The following is a 14,326-nucleotide window of genomic DNA, read 5'->3' as shown; positions in this document are numbered from 1 at the left end:
ACCCACACGTGGCCCCACTGCCACCATCCCCTGTTGCAGCCGCATCCCGCTGCGTTTGTGGAGCAGCTTGCTTTCTGTTTCCCGTCAGAGTGCCGAGCGCTTGGCACTGCCATGGGTCACCTCGTGGCCACTAATCGCTTCCAGTGGCCTGGAAAAGGGACAGGCAGCGAAGAGGAAAATCCCAAAGCTGGGAATGGGGCTTGTTGGATGGCTCTGCTCTCCCTGCATGTGGCCCCTCAGAGATCCCTGTGCATGGATCATCCCTGCACTCACAGATCCCTTCTGCACTCCTGCAAATGGATCTGCTTGTGCGCATGTGGATCCACCTGTGCACAGATGGAGCCATCCATGCACATGTGGAACCTGTCCATGCAAACATGGATCTGTCCATGCACACATGGCTCTGCCCATGCACACACGGATCTCCCCATGCACACACGGATCTGCCCATGCACACACGGATCTGTCTATGCACACATGGATCTGTCCATGCACACATGCATCGGTCCCTGCAATCATGGATCTCTCCATTCAAATGTGGACTCACCCATGCACTTGGATCTGTCTACGCTCATGTGGGTCTGTCTATGCACACAGATTTGTCCATGTCCATGCAGACATCTGTCCATGCACATCCCTACAAATGCATCTGCTGGATGCCTGCACAAACACATCTGCTTGTGCACATGTGGATCCATCCCTGCAAATGGGTCTGTCAATGCACACGTGGACTGATCAATGCTCATGGATCTGTCTGTGCACACCCTTGCTGATGCATCCACCCCTGTGTGTTCTGCTGGGTGTCCATCTTATGTGCCCAGGGATGAGCAAGCACATACATGTGCAAGGCCTAGAGCTCTGTGTGTGTGTGCACACACAGGGACATGTTCTGAGGGGTGTCCATGCACATCCAGGGGGTTGTGTGTGTGTTCACATGGACACAAGCGCCCAGGGATGCCCAGACACATACACTGGGGTGTGTGTGTGCACGTGTGCACGTTCCCCGGTGTGTGCACGCATGCATATCTGTGTGTGTGTGTGCACACCCAGCAGAGAGCATGCAGGTACACACATGTGCCAGGCTCAGGCTGTGTGTGCCACGGCTGCCAGTGCCTGGGGTGACCGTGGGTGTGCAGGGGTGGTGTCTGTCCCTGGCGTGTGCACACCTATGCAGACATGTGTGTGTGTGCCCAGGTGTGAGCACACACGCGTGTGCTTGTGATACTGGGGGCTCACACACACCGTGCCCCGGCCCGAGCGGCCCCGAGCTGATCCAAACCCGGTAAACCCGAGCCCGGTAAATCCAATCGTAACCGAGCGGCTCCAGCCCAACCCGAACGGTGCCGAGCCGAACCGACTGAACGACCCGAGCGGTTCCGAGCGGTTCCGGCCCGACCCGAGCGGTTCCGATCGGTTCCAGCCCGAGCCGAGCGGTTCCGATCGGTTCCGGCCCGAGCCGAGCGGTTCCGATCGGTTCCAGCCCGAGCCGAGCGGTTCCGATCGGTTCCGGCCCGACCCGAGCGGTTCCGATCGGACCCGAGCGGTGCACATGCGACCCACCGGTGCCGCCCGGTGCCCTCCCGGTGCCGGCCCGGCCCGGGCCCCGCGGGGCCTGGCCGCCCGCCAGCGCTTTCTCATAAACCACATGCTGCCGCGGCGCTATAAAGGGGAGCGCGGCCGCGGCGGCGGCTCAGCCCGGCCCCGCTCGGCCCCGCCGCTGCTGCCGTCTCGCCCGCTCCGCCCGGCCCTGGCCCCACGGCAGCCCCCATGCCCCACGTCGGAGCCAAGGTACGGCGGCCCCTCCCGCTACCCACGGCCGCGGAGGCCCCTCTCAACCCGCTGCCACCTGTGCGGGATCCCCGCGGGAGCGGCAGCCCCGGTTGTCCCCGTGTCCCCGTGGCGGGTCCCCTCCTCGGGAGGTCCCGGCTCCCGCCGGGGGATGCTCCAGCCCCGCCTCGGTTGGCGGTGCCAGCCTCGGACCCGCGGGGTGAAGCCGCGGCTCCAGCCCCGGTTCCCGGCTCCAGCCCGGTCGATTTCCCGAACCCGGCGTGCGGAGGCCCCGGCTTCAGCCCCGGCCGGTCCCCGGCCGCAGCCCCGTTCCGGCGGGGGGATGCTGCAGCCCCGGCTCCATTCCCGGACCTGCGCGATGAGGCTCCAGCCCCTTCTCGGTCCTCCGGGCCAGCCCCGGACCAGCGGGGTGAAGCCCCGTCCCGGCCCCCGGCTCTAGCCCCGTTCCCGGCTCCAGCCTCCACTCCAGCCCCGTCCCCAGCCCGTTCCCGGCGGGGTGAGGCTCCGTTCAGCCGTGGCCACATCTCGGCGGTGGCCCGGGCGGCATCTTGGAGTTTCACAAGAGGGGAGGATTCCTGGACATCATCCAAGGGAAATTCCCCCCCACCCATCACCCAGGCACCCTCTCCCTGCCGGTGCCCCGGGAGACGGGGCTGCAACACCCACCCGGGGGTCCCCTCCACCCCCCCTTCGGCAGTCTTGGCTCTGGGACAAGCCCCGTTTCTCACCGGGGTCCCGCCATGAATCGGGGCCTCCCCGCTTCTTTGCAGGGGGATTGGGAGGGAAATTTGGGATGAGGCCAGGGCTGCCGCATGGAAAGAGCCCGGCGGGTGCAGCTGGGGGGGTCTGGAGGGTGGGAAGAGGATTTTTGGGGATGGGTGGGTCAGTGTGTCAGATGGGCTCTGGAGAGCCAGGGCGGAGGAGGAGATTTTCAGGAGAGAAGGAGAAATGGTGTGGGAGAGGGGAGAGGGGATGGATCGGGAATGTGGAGGTGGCCAAGAGCCACATCCAGGCTTGTGTCACCGGGCCTTGGGAAATTCCCTGATGACCTGGTGCTCCTAAAAATAGCACGATGGGGATAGGCACGGGCTTGGAGGACCACAGCGGGATTATCCTGCTGGACTGTGGCCAAGCCCCGGCTGCCACAGAGGTGGTCACGCTGGGGGGTGGTGGAGAGGGGCAGGGGGCTTGGCCTGTGTTTTGGTTATCCCTGCTTCAAACTCTTCCTGTGTCGTGCTCAGGTGTGTCTGCTCCGCTGCTCCCTGCTGTCGTCCCTCCTCCTCCTCCTGCTCCGCATCCATGAGACGGAGCAGAACAGCTACTGCCAGCAGATCATCACAGAGAGGCACCTGGCCGAGCTGGAGGAGCTGGTGAGTGCCCTCCGGGGCTGTGCGGTGGGACAGGGGCTCGTTTGGGGCCAGCTCACTGGATGGGCAGTGGCAGCCCTTATTTAGTACTGAAATAAGGAAATGGGGCGATTTTCAGCTCCCCTGGTGAAGTGATGGTACCCAGGAGCTGAGCATCCACGGGCACAAAGGGCAAGTGGGCACCGGGGGGTGACAGATGTTGTGCCTTTATCAAGGGTGGCCATGGAAAAGTGAGGACAGGAGGAACGGGAGAAGACAGAAGCAGGGGCGAGGCCGGGAAGGGGAGAGGAGTAAGGCTGGATGGGTGCAGGGGCGCCGGGGAAGCAGTGGAGGGGCCCGCGCTGCGGGCTGTGGCGCTTTCTGGGCGGCTGCGCAGGGGTTAAGCGGAGGAATCCGACTGCATTCCTGAGTCCAGCTGCTTGCCTGGAAGCTGGGCTGGCAACAGGGCTGTGGGTGGGTGGCAGGCAGCGAGGGGGGCCCGTCCGGGCGACGGAGCCACGCGGGCTGGGCGATGGGGCCGTCGTGCCCTGTGGCCCGTGGGCATCTCCAGGTGCTGGCAGCCGCCCCGGAGCACGGCCAGCCCCGGCCCCATCGGATACAGCTGCCGGGGCCGTATCTCTCTCTCCGTGGCCCTTGGCTCACCTCCGAGTGGGGAATCACGCGGATGTTCAGGGGAGAAGCAGGAATCGGGGGCACGCAGGGATTTGCAGGGTTGTCGCAGATTAAATTCTGCCTGCGGCAAGAGGGGTGTGCGGGCGAGGGACGGGAACGGCGCCTCCGAGTCCCCGAGAGCTTCGCTGCGAGCGAGCTCTGTGCAACCGCCGTGTCCGGGCTCGCTTCACCTCTTCCTCTTTAACCACCGAGCTGCGGGGCCAGGAGCCCTCTGTGCCAGCTCGGCTTCCTCTGCCCGAGCCCCCCCTGCGCACCGCAGCCCCGGAGCCTTTGCTCTCCGCCCGGGGATTAAACTCGGGTCCGCGGCTGTGGGAGAAAGGGGATGGAGCAGGTTTGAATGGAAGATGCGGTTTTCCTGCTGGGGATTGTAGCCCTCTCCTCGCTGATGGAGGAGCTGGCCCTCGCTCCAGCGCCTGCAGGATAATGGAGCAATTGTTTCCGGGACGGCATCCCAGGCTAGGAGGAGAATCGCCGGCCGGCGGTTCTGCCAGCCCTGGCCCTCCCAGCCTGGGATGCCAGCCTGAAGGGAGAGCGTTTGGTTCGGGTGGGTTTTCAGTCGCATTGGAAAGGGTCGTGGCGCGGGCGGCGGGCAGCGCTGCGTGTGGGACCCCGGCGTGTGTGATCCCGGGGGATGTGTGACCCCGGTGTCACGGCCGCCTCCTGCACGGCAGGATGCTCTTTTGCAGCCTGGATTTAGAGGAGAGAGTGGTGCGGGGGAGACCCGGGGAGAATTAAGCAGGGCTGGGCTCTGCTGTGGCGCTGGCAGGAAGAGGAGGAGGAGGAGGAGGAAGAGAGGCGGGGAGGAAGCATGCAGGGAAAGGCAGGAACAGGTCTGTGATTCGGGGAGTACAACATCATGATGGGAGCGGGAGTCCTGAGCTCACTCCCGCCACTGAATCGAACTTAGGGATGTGCCTGTGTGAGGAGGAGGAGTATGGGATGGGATGAAGCAGGAATGGGAGCAAAGTCCTCCTAGCCCTGTGGATGTGGGGGTCTCAGGCACCCCTTTGTGCCCAGAGCATGGCATATCCAGGGCTGCTCAGCCCCTGTGCTGTCCCTGGGGATCTGGGGTGACATCCTGCTTTGTCCTTCCAGGCTGACACCCAGATGCAGCACCCGGGCAGAGTCTCCTTCACGTTCATTGACAAGATGCAGTTGGTGAGTGGTTTCTTGCTGGGGACAGTAGGAGCCAGGGAGCAGGGCTGGCACGGTGGGAGGTCCCCAGATCCCCAATGTCCCCTCTCATCTCCCTTTGCAGGAGATAGCCCAGGAGGGACCCATCCTGCTTGGCCAGGTGGCTTCCAAGTCCCAGTCTGGGCATCCTGTGGGATTGTCAAAAGGCATTTTGTGCCTCCGTGCCTCAGTTTCCCCCAGGCAGAGCAGGATGCCCATCCAGTAACCGCTGTCACTTTTTGGTGGGTCTGTATCCTTGCAGAACGACTCCATCTGCTATGTGAAAGCTGCCTTTCCCCTGATGGACGATATCCTGGACGGAACGAGGTTCAAGGAGAACTCGTCCAATGCCCGGAAGATGCAGATGGTGCGCAGGATGTACAACAGCATCTGTGTGGACTCCTGCATCAGCGAGGAGGATGATGAGGAGATAATGGTACAGTGTCCCCAGCCTCCTGGGGTTTGGGCCTGGGTCCTCATCTTGGGGTGAAATGGGATGTCCAGAGCACCCTGGGGTGGGTGCATGGGCAGGGCTGTGCGGAGAGCAGAGGTGGGGTGTGCATGGACACGGAGCCACGAGGAGACAGCAAATCCTGCCTTGGGAGCGCTGTGGTGTCTGTGAGGGTGACACTGGGTCAGTCATGGAGCTGATGCTGAGCCTGGCGCTTCCTGCAGCTCTCACAGATGTGCTTCAAGGACTTCACCACCTCCCCCTACGAGATGCTGGTGCTGGTGAAGGATTTCTTCCAGGACATCAAGCGTCTGCTGCAGAACCAGGAGACTTTTGAGAAGAATTGCAGCCAAGTCTACCACAGGGCCTGCCCAGGACCCAGGAAGGCTGGATCCTCACCAGGTGAGATGCCAAGGCTTGGCCTCTGCCCAGTAAACCTGTGCCAGTCTGGGGGGCTTGGGCTCGCCTGCATGGAGCACCTTGAGGGTCGTGTGTGTCTGTGGGTGTGGCACGTGTCCATCCTGTGTCGGTGAGCTCTGCATCAGTGTCAGGGCAGAAGGGGCTGGCTGCTGTTTGTAGGTGGGATTTGGGCTAAATCCTGCTGGGAGCAAGGCAAGGGAGAGATGCTCTGCAAGAAGGCATCAGGCTCGGCTCTGTCTCAAAGCCCTGGTGCTGGGTGGAGCACAACGCAGAGAAATGGAGGGACTGCTGTGCCACCAACACGCTGCATGACCTTGGCTGTGTCACTTCAGCTGCCTCAGTTTCCCCTGGCCAAGCCTTCAGGGAGTGTTGCTGCCGGGGTGGAAGAGCCCCGTGTTGCCGCCTGCGCTTTGGCGAGCGCCCGTGCTGTGTTTGCATGGAGGAGATGTCTCACTGCCGTCCTCATGTCGGAGCTGTGCCATGTCCTTGTGCCCTGGGGGATGTTAAACGTGCCTGTCTGGCTCCTGCAAGTTGTGAATAACCCACTGCCATCAGCTCAGGGGACCCGGACACTCGGGTTTGCTTCATCCCAACCGCTGCTTGTCACCCTCGTGCTGCCCTGCCTGCTCCTGCCTGTTCCCTGCCTCTCCCTTGCCCTCCTGTTTTTTGAGGGGCTGTTTGACCCGCTTGCCCAGGGCTGCGGGGAGGGACGGGGACAGTGCCCCTGACCTCAGATCTGCTGCCTGTGCCCCTCTTGGAGGCTGGTGACCCCACGGCTGTCTCTTCTCTCTCCTTCTTTCAGGTGTGGGGACAGATCCTGACTGCAATTGCCTGTCCCCTGCCCTCCCTTCTGCCACCCAGCCCTCCCTCTCTGCTGCCACTGACAGGGACATGGCACCCGCTAGCACCCAGGTCCCTTCCAGCCTCCTCCATGCCACCCTCGCTGACTTAGAGGCCCCATCTCAGCCCCCCAGTAGCACGGACGGGGGCTCAGGGACCGAGGAGGTCCTGGGTGCCGGGGTAGGTGACACAGCGCTGGCGTTGGCCCCCGGGATGAAGCAGACAGCTCCAGCCGGCAGCGCCGAAGCCCTCAAGGATCTGCCCGGGACGCTGAGCCTGGCACTGGGTGCCATCCCCGTCCTCCGTGGGGATGGAGAGCTGGTGGAGCGGGGCACCGGCCGCCTGCCGCAGGATCCAGTCCAGCAGTGGGGAGGCTCCGTCCTCCTGGATCAGCCCGGCGGGCTCAGGACCACCCCTCCGGCAGCATCGCCCAGCGCCGGCTCGACGGGCGGCGGGGGCAGGATCCGCCCCGTGGCGCCGCAGCCCGTCACACAGCTCCGCTTCTCCAGGATGGCCCCAGAGCTGCGAGCCCCGGGCAGCCCCAGGGACAGGGCGTGGGGCTGGGGGCTGAGCCGGCTGCGGGGCCCCGAGGATGGCGGCGGGGCCGGGCCCAGCTTTGACTCTGGCTTTGTTCTGGGCGCAGAGCAGCACAGGAAGGAGCCGCCTGTCAGGGAGGGCCGCCAGGAGCCCCTCATCTACATTACGGTGGCCAGTGTGGTGGCTGTCCTGCTGGCCACGGGAGGCCTGCTCTTCTACAAGTATAAATCCAGGGTAAGACCCCTGCCTTGTCTCCTCCCCGGGCGCCAGGATTCTCTCCTGCCTCAGTTTCCCCACTTGTCTCTTGGCCAGTGTGGGTGGAGCCCCATTTTCCCCATAATTTTGAGACTGGGGGACAATTGGTGGTGCTCAGTATGGTGGGAGGATGTTGTTTGGGAGATCTGCCACCCTGCCGCTGCAGCCCCCTCCCCTTCCCCAGGGCTCATCTCCCCATTTCCCTCCCTCCACGCAGGTCCTGGAGCGGCCACTGGAAGATGGAGGCTGCGACCCCGAGGAGCCGGAGAGGAGGTGGGTGTGACAGCATCCTGCCTCGGGGGCTTTGGGGACCTGCTGTAAACCCTGCTCTAAACCCCCCATCTTTCTGTCACAGGGCGCTGCAGGGAGCACGGGAATGTTCAGAGCTGGAGACTCAGGATCTCTGAGGTGATCAGGGGCTGGGTGGGACCTTCAAGGGCTCTGGTCCAATATTGTGTCTCTGGACTGTCCCCATTGGTGCTGACCTTGGCCATGGGCAGGGAAATTCTGGGTGGGAAGGCACGGACAGGAGCAGGTCTGCGCCCCAGCGCTGCCAGCATGTGGTTTTGCAGCTCGTTAATCCATTACTGGCACTTTCTTAATATACATAGTATTTTTTCCTGTGGTTTTCGTGTTCTCCCCACGCTGCCCTCCCTGGCAGAGCCCCAGCTCCTGCTCATCTCTCTCCTGCTTTTCCCAGGGCCCCAGGCAGGATGTGAAGCTGCTCGGGGATGGATCCGGATGGAAGGAGGCCTGGCACGCGCCAGCCTTGCCGTGATCCTACCGTGATGCTGACACTCCCTCTTCCCTTGCCCCGCTCTGGTGGCCAGAGACGGCAAAAAACTCCCTGGCAGGGACAAAAGGATGGGGGGATGTGCCCTGACTGGGCCCCCCGGGCACCAGGAAGGCATTGGGACCATGACTGTGGGCTTTGCCGGGCCGGCGGCGGTGGCTGATGTGGCGCTGCAGTGCCCAGCAGGACCATGGAGATCGGGATGCCGGATCCCGCTCGGACACGGCCGGCGCTGGATGAAGATGGAGGGGATGGGCTCCCCAAATCCTCTGGCTCTCCTCCCGTCCCAGCAGACTGGGCCTGGCGCAGCTCCCGTCGCCCCCTTCACCCTGCCTTTCCTGAGGCTTCAGCTGGAGCATCCTGAATTCCGGGAGGGCCCGTCCTGAGACACCCAGCCCTGACTCGCAACTCAAACCCTCACACTGTGAATATTTAAAGCCCATCCGTGCCCATATCCCTGCATGGGGCTGGGTTCATGGTGACCCTTGGCACTGTCCCAGTCCCTCCCCATCCTCCTGTTTTTAGGGCTTTTTTTTTTTTTTTTTTTTTTTAATAGAGTGGATGAAAGTCTTTATCCTGCACAAATGTTCTGGGGGGGCTGTGTGCCCCTCGCAGGGTCCTCGCCGCGAGCTGGCCTCGCTGGGATTCCATTTCTTTGGTGACTGCGCTTTGGAGAAGGGAATGGGGCTGGGAAGGATGGGATCTGTGTGGGTGTAAGAGCTGGAACTGCCCCAGCTGGGCACCCTGGGGCTTCTTGGCCTCACTCCCAGGCTTTGGGAAGAACCCAGTTTGGAATGCACCAGCCCTGGAGATGCCCCAAAATCCAACGGCTCCTTCCAGCCCCGGATGAAGCGTGGCCCGCGCTGCTCTGGGAGTTTCAAGTATTATTTTTATATGAAGGATGAAAGTACGGACAAACCCAACTGTTTTTAAAGAAAGCATTACTATTAATTTGGGGTTTATATATATATATATATATATGTGTGTGTGTGTATTTATGACTGGCAGAAGGAGGGGGTTCCTGGGCGAGGGACTGGTGTAAATCAGGATAAAAGCCCTGATGCAGCAGGAAGTCTGGGGCCAAACTCCTGGTGGTGTAAGTCACCAGTTTACACTGTGGAGGAGCTGCTCCTGGAGGAGAAAACTTGCCTTTACCCATGTTGGATTTATTTTGCCTTTTTGTTGTTGTTGTTTGGTTGGGATTTTTTGTTGGTATCGGGGTGTCTTTTTTTTTTATACAATGAAATCCTGAAATATTTTATACAAAGGCATTTAAAAGTCTATTTAAAAAAATAATGGAAAACAACCTGTATATTTAATATTATTAATAAACAGAGAGGCTGAGCTTGGTGTTAAGTCTGGGATGGAGGTGGGGGCTGGAGCTCGTGACTCCCCTGTCCCAGCCCTGGGGTCACTGACGGGGTGACTGGGGCTGATTTCTGGTGGTGTTACCCTGCCCTGCTTCCCTGTGGATTCATGTGGGAGTTCACAGCCACTGGAATGAGGGCAGAGGGAGGCATCCACCCTTCCTGCCCCCAGCTCCTGCCGGCATCGCTGGGAGCTCCAGGCACCGGCCCTGATGCTGGGCCCCCCCAAAATCTGTGTGAACGGTTGGGAAGCAGCTGTTTAGAGCAAACACACTTGAGGCAAAGTTTCCTGGAGCACTTTGCTGCGAGTGACAGCACTGGAAGAGGCATTTCCTTCCCTCCATCCCCCCCGCTCCCCTTGTTCTTCCCAGGAGCAGGGGAGCCCCACATCCCCCTCCCCCTGCACAGACCCAGCGTCTCCAGGGGGATGCCAGGGGGTTCCCACACCGTCCCGGGTCCCTGCCAGCTGATGGGGTGTGCAGGGTGAGCACTCCCACTGCTCATCCAAGGGGGTGGCAGGGGCAGGAGGGGATGTGGGAGCGTTTTGTGAATGCCAGGGCTGAACTGCTGCCCTGTCTGCTGACAAACAGGATTCCTCGAGGGGAGCTGACTCAGCCCAGCCCTTCCTTTCCCCAGCAGCAGCCGGGGGTTTCCCAGGTCCACATCCCCTTCCCAGGGAAGTGGGACCTATATATATCCTGCTGGATCCGTGCCACGATCATTATGGTCAGATTTGGGGGGTATTTGAGGCCAGAGGCTGCTCTTACGGGTGGGCACCATGCCCGGGTTTGGGGGATCTGAGGGCAGTGAGTCCCTGTCCTGCTCCAGGCTGTTCCAGGATGCTCCAGGATGCTCCAGGATGCTCCACAGCTCCACAGCTGCACAAGAGAGGGTGACAGGAGCTGAATGATGGTGGCTTGGAGCTATGGCAGAGCTGGGGGCAGAGGTGGGAGCATCCCAGGCTGCTGGGGGGGGGATGAGGAGCACCAGTGCCCACCCCCTCTGTACTTACACCCCACAGTCCCTCATCCCTGACTTTTTCTGACTGCTCTGTGTGCTGTAAAAGCACCTGGAAAATGCAGGAAAAAAGCTAAACTCTGTCTCCCTGCCCTCAGGTTTGGGGCAGGTGAATCCCTCTGCTCCTCATTCTCCCAGCCTTTCACCCGGCCTGTGTGGGAGCAGGGATGGGATTCCCTGCCCCAGACAGCCTCCACCCCCAGCCCCTGCAATCTGGGGGAGCAAAACCTGCTCTCAGCTCCCCACTCAGGGATCCCACAGCTGGGAAGGACACGGAGCTACATCCCTGTCCCTCAGCACTTGGAGGGGAGGGGAGAAAAGAACCCCTCACCCCAGAATTGTTTGGGGCACGGAGGGTGGTGGCACCCTGGGGTTCCTCCTGGGGCCCCAAATGGGTGTTTGTACTGCAAAAAGGCACTTTGATGGGATGAGAACAGGGGATTTGGGGGAAAGGATGGATGGTGGGAGGGGAAAGCATCAGCAAAAGGCTCCTGGGACCTGAAGCACAGGCTGGCATAGAGTGGCACAGACTGTGGTCACCAGCCTGGGGTCCTGGGGTCCCCACATCCCTGGTGCTTGTGGCATTGGCAGGGCTGGGACATCTCAGGCTCATCCTGTGGCCCCAAAACCTCCCAAGCACTCGGAGACACCACCAGATGTCCTGAGACCCCTCCCAAGAGCCCCCAGAGAGCTCTGCCAGCCCTGGGAGCCCTCCCCAGCGCAGCCGCGGGCACCGCAGAGCTGCTGACGGGGCAGAAGCAGCGGAAAGGCCCCGAGGCTGCGGTTCCTGGGGCACGGCGGGTCCAGGACGGGGTTTTGGCCAAGGAACTGCTGCAGGATTTAGGTGGCCAGAGGCTGTTTTGTGGCCAGACAAAGTGATTTTGGTTAAAAACCGTTATCTGCGCTTTTCCCTGGCGTTTTAACCCACACACTGATGTTTTCCCAACTTGTATTTTGAGGGAACGCCCCTGGGAAAAGTGAGGGCGGAACAGGGCTCAGACCTCTCCCCGCTGCCTGTGGGGCGCTCGGGGATGGGGTCGGGGTGGTCCGGGATCAGAGCCCCGCCTTTCTGCCTGTCCTGGAACGGTCCCTGGAGCCCCTGTGGGGACTCAGTGGAGCCAGCGACCGCGGGCCGTGGTGCGGATGGGGCCCCTCAGTGTCCCTAACCTGGGGACAAGTTGGTGTCCCTGCCTGGAATGTAGAGCCCACTGCAGAGGAAGAGTAGGGGAGGAAGGCCTGGGCAGGCTCAGCACCCCCAAAGAGTGCCCAGCTGGGCTGGGCACGCGGGCGGGTGACCGGTGACCCGGCGGCTCCGCTGGGCTCGTTAATGGCTAATGAGGGCCGGGAGGGCACTGCCCTGACCCGGGCCGGCGCCGCGCCGGGGCGGCGGATCCAGCACGGCTGAGCCCGCCCGGCGCCCCCGGGAGCTGGCACAGGGGGCAAACAGCGCCGGGGCTGGACACACACACATCTGGGGCCGGACACACCCCCAGGGCTGGACACACACACATCTGGGGCCGGACACACACACATCTGGGGCCGGACACACACACATCTGGGGCTGGACACACACACATCTGGGGCTGGACACACACACATCTGGGGCTGGACACACACACATCTGGGGCTGGACACACACACATCTGGGGCTGGACACACACACATCTGGGGCCGGACACACACACATCTGGGACCGGACACACACACATCTGGGACTGGACACACTCCCATGGCTGGACACACACACATCTGGGACTGGACACACACCAAGGGCTGGACACACACACATCTGGGACCGGACACACACACATCTGGGACCGGACACACTCCCGGGGCTGGACACACACACATCTGGGACTGGACACACTCCCGGGGCTGGACACACACACATCTGGGACCGGACACACACACCCCCGGGGCTGGACACACACACATCTGGGACTGGACACACACACATCTGGGACTGGACACACACACATCTGGGGCTGGACTCACCCCCGGGGCTGGACACACACACATCTGGGACTGGACACACACACATCTGGGGCTGGACACACTCCCAGGGCTGGACACACACACATCTGGGACTGGACACACACACATCTGGGGCTGGACACACCCCCGGGGCTGGACACACACACATCTGGGGCTGGACACACTCCCGGGGCTGGACACACACACATCTGGGGCTGGACACACACACATCTGGGACTGGACACACACACATCTGGGGCTGGACACACACACATCTGGGACTGGACACACACACATCTGGGGCTGGACACACACACATCTGGGGCAGGACACACTCCCAGGGCTGGACACACACACATCTGGGGCTGGACACACTCCCAGGGCTGGACACACACACATCTGGGGCTGGACACACTCCCGGGGCTGGACACACACACATCTGGGGCAGGACACACACACATCTGGGGCTGGACACACACACATCTGGGGCAGGACACACTCCCAGGGCTGGACACACACACATCTGGGGCTGGACACACTCCCAGGGCTGGACACACACACATCTGGGGCAGGACACACTCCCAGGGCTGGACACACACACATCTGGGGCAGGACACACACACATCTGGGGCTGGACACACACACATCTGGGTCTGGACACACACCAAGGGCTGGACACACACTGGGGGCCGGACTCACGCCCATCTGTGGCTGCACACCCATACAGAGCTGCACACCCAGCCGGGGTCAGGCACTCACTTGGGTTTGAGCACCCACCCCCGGTGGGGTATGGAGGGCACCTGCTCCCCCTGCCCACTTGGGGCTACCCCCACTCCGTCCCTGATGCCATCCCCCCTCACTGGATTTTCCCCATGATTTCTCCTCTTCCTTGATGTTTTTATTTTTTCGCTGATTTACTTTGTACCTGTGTTTTATCTAAACTATTTTCCTGATTGATCGTGTTTTTTCTCCTGCTTTACTTCTCCCCTCTGAACAAACGCAAATATTTTTTATGTTGAAAACCCTCTTTGTTTAGTTTTATATTTTATTTCCCAATTAATTAATTAATTAAATTTATGTAACATTCAGTTTCTATATTTATTTAGAAAAACTATATAAAATTATGTAACTTATGTACTAAATCTATATAACTAGTTTATTTAACATATAAATTTATGCATATTATGTATATGCATAAAATTAATTTATATAAATTTTATAGTTTTATAATCACTTATAAATGTATACAACTGGCTTTCCTTACACATTTATATATGATTGATATTTAATGTAAATTGTTGCTATTTAATGTATAAAATGACTCCTTATAATTATTTCATTTAGCCTTAGTAATTAATTTTATTAGTTTTAATATTTAGATATAATGCACATATAGAAATTTATATAAAATTTTAAGTTTATTATTATTATACATAAGAATATATAAGATTATAAATTATTCATTATAAAGATATAATTATATAAAATTTATTTTACTTAAATAGAGTGATTTTTGTTGATTGGGAATTGGCCCACGCGGGCGTTCCTGCCTACGGCCTGCTCTAACCACGCCCCAATCCCTGGCCACGCCCCACGCTCTGGCCACGCCCCACGCTCTGGCCACGCCCCCTCCTGGCCACGCCCCACGCTCTGGCCACGCCCTCAGCCCCGC

General features: G+C 60.2%; 1 protein-coding gene across 2 annotated transcripts; it reads left to right on the top strand.

The window, feature by feature from the left end:
• The first annotated feature begins 1,635 nt into the window (after positions 1-1,635).
• CSF1 (colony stimulating factor 1) lies at positions 1,636-9,640 on the top strand. Of its 2 annotated transcripts, none has more exons than XM_063418290.1 (9): positions 1,636-1,788; positions 3,030-3,158; positions 4,923-4,985; positions 5,263-5,436; positions 5,676-5,853; positions 7,355-7,482; positions 7,721-7,776; positions 7,859-7,911; positions 8,204-9,640. In XM_063418290.1, the coding sequence occupies exons 1-8, from the start codon at positions 1,768-1,770 to the stop codon at positions 7,908-7,910; spliced, it is 801 nt and encodes a 266-aa protein (XP_063274360.1). In that variant the 5' UTR covers positions 1,636-1,767; the 3' UTR covers position 7,911; positions 8,204-9,640. The 2 variants fall into 2 exon arrangements, with proteins under 2 accessions (XP_063274360.1, XP_063274359.1); XM_063418289.1 differs by having other exon boundaries at positions 1,637-1,788; positions 6,674-7,482.
• Positions 9,641-14,326: the final 4,686 nt, after the last annotated feature.

The sequence above is a fragment of the Prinia subflava genome, chromosome 23 (genome assembly GCF_021018805.1).
Source record: "Prinia subflava isolate CZ2003 ecotype Zambia chromosome 23, Cam_Psub_1.2, whole genome shotgun sequence".
Classification (NCBI taxonomy): Eukaryota; Metazoa; Chordata; class Aves; order Passeriformes; family Cisticolidae; genus Prinia; species Prinia subflava.
The sequence above is the reverse complement of the archived record's forward strand: the minus strand, read 5'-3'. Positions and strand labels throughout refer to the sequence as shown.